The sequence below is a fragment of the Rutidosis leptorrhynchoides genome, chromosome 6 (genome assembly GCF_046630445.1).
Source record: "Rutidosis leptorrhynchoides isolate AG116_Rl617_1_P2 chromosome 6, CSIRO_AGI_Rlap_v1, whole genome shotgun sequence".
Lineage (NCBI taxonomy): Eukaryota > Viridiplantae > Streptophyta > Magnoliopsida > Asterales > Asteraceae > Rutidosis > Rutidosis leptorrhynchoides.
In genome coordinates, this window is record NC_092338.1 from 145,996,036 (window position 1) to 145,999,345 (window position 3,310).

The following is a 3,310-nucleotide window of genomic DNA, read 5'->3' on the forward strand; positions in this document are numbered from 1 at the left end:
TCTCATTTAGGGACTATGACCACGTAATGGGACCTAAGTTAACGGCGCCGTCAATGACGATTTTGTCGGGTCGTTACATATGTCACATTGGTGACTGCAATTGTGTCAAGAACGCCTTAGATCAACCTTAACCAGTCTGCATTATGAGCGGCTTGGTCTGCCTCAAGAGAAAGAACTACCACACTTTTTTGAATTCAATTCGTTCGATCAGTTAAGAGCCTCCATGATAATAGGTATACATGAAAACATCAACAAACCCGACGCGTAGCAAGGGAAGTCCACTAGTTTTCTTCTAAAAACTTGCTACAAACTGCATACTTTCAATCCAAAATGGCTTCTTGTTTCCACCCTACTTTCGCTGAAGACGACTCAGCGGCCCTTTTCACTGCCTCCGACAACTCACCGGCCCAATCCACCAGCCCATCATCCTCCTCCCACCACTCCCTACCACCACCTTACCCCTCAGAACCATCTTACAAGCTCACTATCAAGGACCTCTCATACACCATCAAAACAAGCCAAGATTTTGCACTTTCATGGCTGATAAACAAACCAAAACATATTAATATTCTAAAGTCGGTATCCTTTGTCGCACAGAGCTCGGAGATCATGGCGATTGTTGGCACGAGTGGGAGTGGGAAGTCAAGTTTGTTTCATTTTATATCGGGCCGTGTTAAAAACAACACATTGGATCCAAAAACTACTATTTCACTTAACGATTACCCAATCACGAGCCCGTCACAAATGAAAAAAATTTGTGGGCATGTGGCCCAAGAAGATAACTTGCTACCTTTGTTAACTGTGAAGGAAACTTTGATGTATAGTGCTAAGTTTAGGCTAAAAGACACGAGTTCAAAAGAAAAAGAGGAGAGAGTCGAGTGTTTGATGCGTGAACTCGGGTTGGTTCATGTTCGTGATAGTTTTGTTGGAGATGAAGATGATAGAGGGATATCAGGTGGAGAAAGGAAGAGGGTATCGATTGGTGTCGATATGATCCCTGACCCACCCATTTTACTCCTCCACGAGCCTACATCAGGGTTAGATTAGCTCGGCTCTGCAAGTGATTGAGTTACTATCAAACATGGCTAGTTAATAACAAATATAAATAATATTTGTATGCAGATATATGCACGTAAACTAAAAAACTCATATATATTCGCAAATCAAATTTTACCCCCGATGGATTTTGCATATCCACAACTCGTCAACGACCGTCGACACTTTTTTATCCATACTTGTACCTGCATGTAAGATTTTATAAATTTACCACCTATCACCAATTGAATATCCACAAACCGCAGATTTTTGGGAGTCCATTGGCATCCCCAAACACCATTACAATTTATTCATTTACATGACATGATCAATTACACAGTATATTATTGCGAATATTTTTTTATTTCCGCTAATAATAATGTCAACTACTACTTAAAATATGTCACAAATTCACAAGATGTGCATCACGCTGGATTTAAAAAACAAGAAATCAATTAAATTTCATAAAAAATACTGTATATATATACTAACTAAAGCGTCCAAGTTATAACTTTAAGAACTTTTCAACGTTATTTTAAAAACTAAAATACGGAGTATTTGAGAATGCAATATCGATTTGTTCAATGAAGAACATCAAACCATTAACAATTAAAATTCATTAAAAGGAATACAGTAACAGAAATATTTAACTCGAAGAAGTCGAAGCCTTCAAATTGCTTACAGCTGTAATTCCGCCATCGACGCTTAAGTTTTGGCCGCTCACGTATACCGATTCATCCGAAGCAAGAAACAAAGCTGCTTCCGCAACATGCCTAACTTTCAACACTACACCTTTTAAATTCGCCATCTCACAGCCTAAGGCCTCTATCACACTCACATCATCCTTATACACATTGCAAGCCAACGGGGTCGCGACAACAGAAGGAGAAACACAGTTGACTCTAATCCCATAAGCCCCTAGCTCGCTACAAGCGGCCTTCATTAATCCTAGAACAGCATGTTTGGATCCAGTGTAAGCATAGGGCCCACTTCCACCAATTGATGCAGCCACACTAGCTGTACAAATAATCGATCCACGTGTCCCTTTAGCAACCATGGCTCGGGCCGCGTGTTTGATGGTTGCAGCTATGCCACGAACGTTTACAGCCATGGTGTTATCAAATGCACCAAGGTCCGTGTCTAGTATGGTTGTCAATGGGCCCAAGATCCCAGCATTACTAAAGAGAACATCTAGGGTTCCGTATTTGGTAATAGTGTGGTTCACTGCGGCTTCTACTTGCTTCTCGTCCCTAACGTCACAACGAATGTAGCAAATCTTTTCGAAACCTGATGATAGGCATGATGAAATCACTTGGTTGGCTAAGTCGTCTTGAACATCCGCGATGACAACACTTGCTCCGTTAGCTAGAAATAACCTTGTGGCCGCTTCTCCTATTCCGCTAGCACCACCAGTGATTAGAGCTACTTTACCTTCCAATCTTTATATGCAAACATGCCATGAAATCACTATCATTAGTAATTATAAGAGATATGCTGGCCTCATAAACTAGTTACATAATGTAACTTTTTTGAATTTAAGATATTTTTGTCTAAAGATATGTGGACCATATATGTAGAGAAGATTTGGTATAAAGGTTTGTATGCTGAATAGTGAAAGCTGATTGTTTTTATGTCTGCAAAATAACTTAATAATGTCAGCATTACTTACAAGCATAGTTTTAAGTCTGCGAGTTTGCAGACAGAATTATACTCCACTACATTATCTTATGTCTTTATAAAACAAACAGTTTGTAGACATAATAAGATTTGTAGTCTGAAAAATAAACAACACCTAAAATATCAATATACCTGGATTTGTTGATAACAAGATTCATTTCATCTAGCTAGAGGAATGAATGATAAGCGATTTCAATGGATGGATCTAATTCCCTCCTAAATGATCTATATATGTATATGTATATGATGTTGGCTCCTATTAACTTAATTTATATTTGAGTAAATTATATAGACAGTCCCTGTGTTTTATTAGAAATTATATGAATAGTCCTTATCTTTTTAAAGTTACATTGATCATCCCTCAACTATTCAAATGTGCACGCCTATCATCCTTAGCTTTAACATCCGTTAAAGTTCGTTAACTCTTACCTGTTTACAAAATATGTGAGGGTGAGTATTGTATTTTACTATTTTTGTTCTTTTCAAAACATCTGCAGATTTGAGTAAGTCACAATCACACATCATTACTAAACTCCATTCAACTCCAAATTACAAACTACACACATATAGATTAAAGACCCATTTCTAAAAAAATGAG

At 38.1% G+C, this 3,310-nt stretch overlaps 2 protein-coding genes across 2 annotated transcripts; one reads left to right on the top strand and one right to left on the bottom strand.

Moving 5' to 3' along the window:
• The first annotated feature begins 330 nt into the window (after nucleotides 1-330).
• LOC139854143 (ABC transporter G family member 23-like) lies at nucleotides 331-1,047 on the top strand. Its single transcript, XM_071843464.1, has one exon. The coding sequence runs from the start codon at nucleotides 331-333 to the stop codon at nucleotides 1,045-1,047; it is 717 nt and encodes a 238-aa protein (XP_071699565.1).
• A 593-nt stretch (nucleotides 1,048-1,640) lies between these two features.
• On the bottom strand, nucleotides 1,641-2,900 carry LOC139853313 (short-chain dehydrogenase reductase 3b-like). The gene is made up of 2 exons (XM_071842685.1): nucleotides 2,845-2,900; nucleotides 1,641-2,474 (listed from the first exon to the last, which is right to left on the bottom strand). The coding sequence occupies exons 1-2, from the start codon at nucleotides 2,868-2,870 to the stop codon at nucleotides 1,682-1,684; spliced, it is 819 nt and encodes a 272-aa protein (XP_071698786.1). The 5' UTR covers nucleotides 2,871-2,900; the 3' UTR covers nucleotides 1,641-1,681.
• Between the last annotated feature and the right edge of the window lie 410 nt (nucleotides 2,901-3,310).

Excerpts from the sequence above, each read along its gene's own strand:
- LOC139854143 (XM_071843464.1), top strand. The coding sequence starts at position 331 with ATGGCTTCTTGTTTCCACCCTACTTTCGCTGAAGACGACTCAGCGGCC.
- LOC139853313 (XM_071842685.1), bottom strand. The coding sequence starts at position 2,870 with ATGAATCTTGTTATCAACAAATCCAG. Across the intron at positions 2,475-2,844 it reads CTTGTTATCAACAAATCCAG|ATTGGAAGGTAAAGTAGCTC; the intron begins GTATATTGATAT and ends TTGCATATAAAG.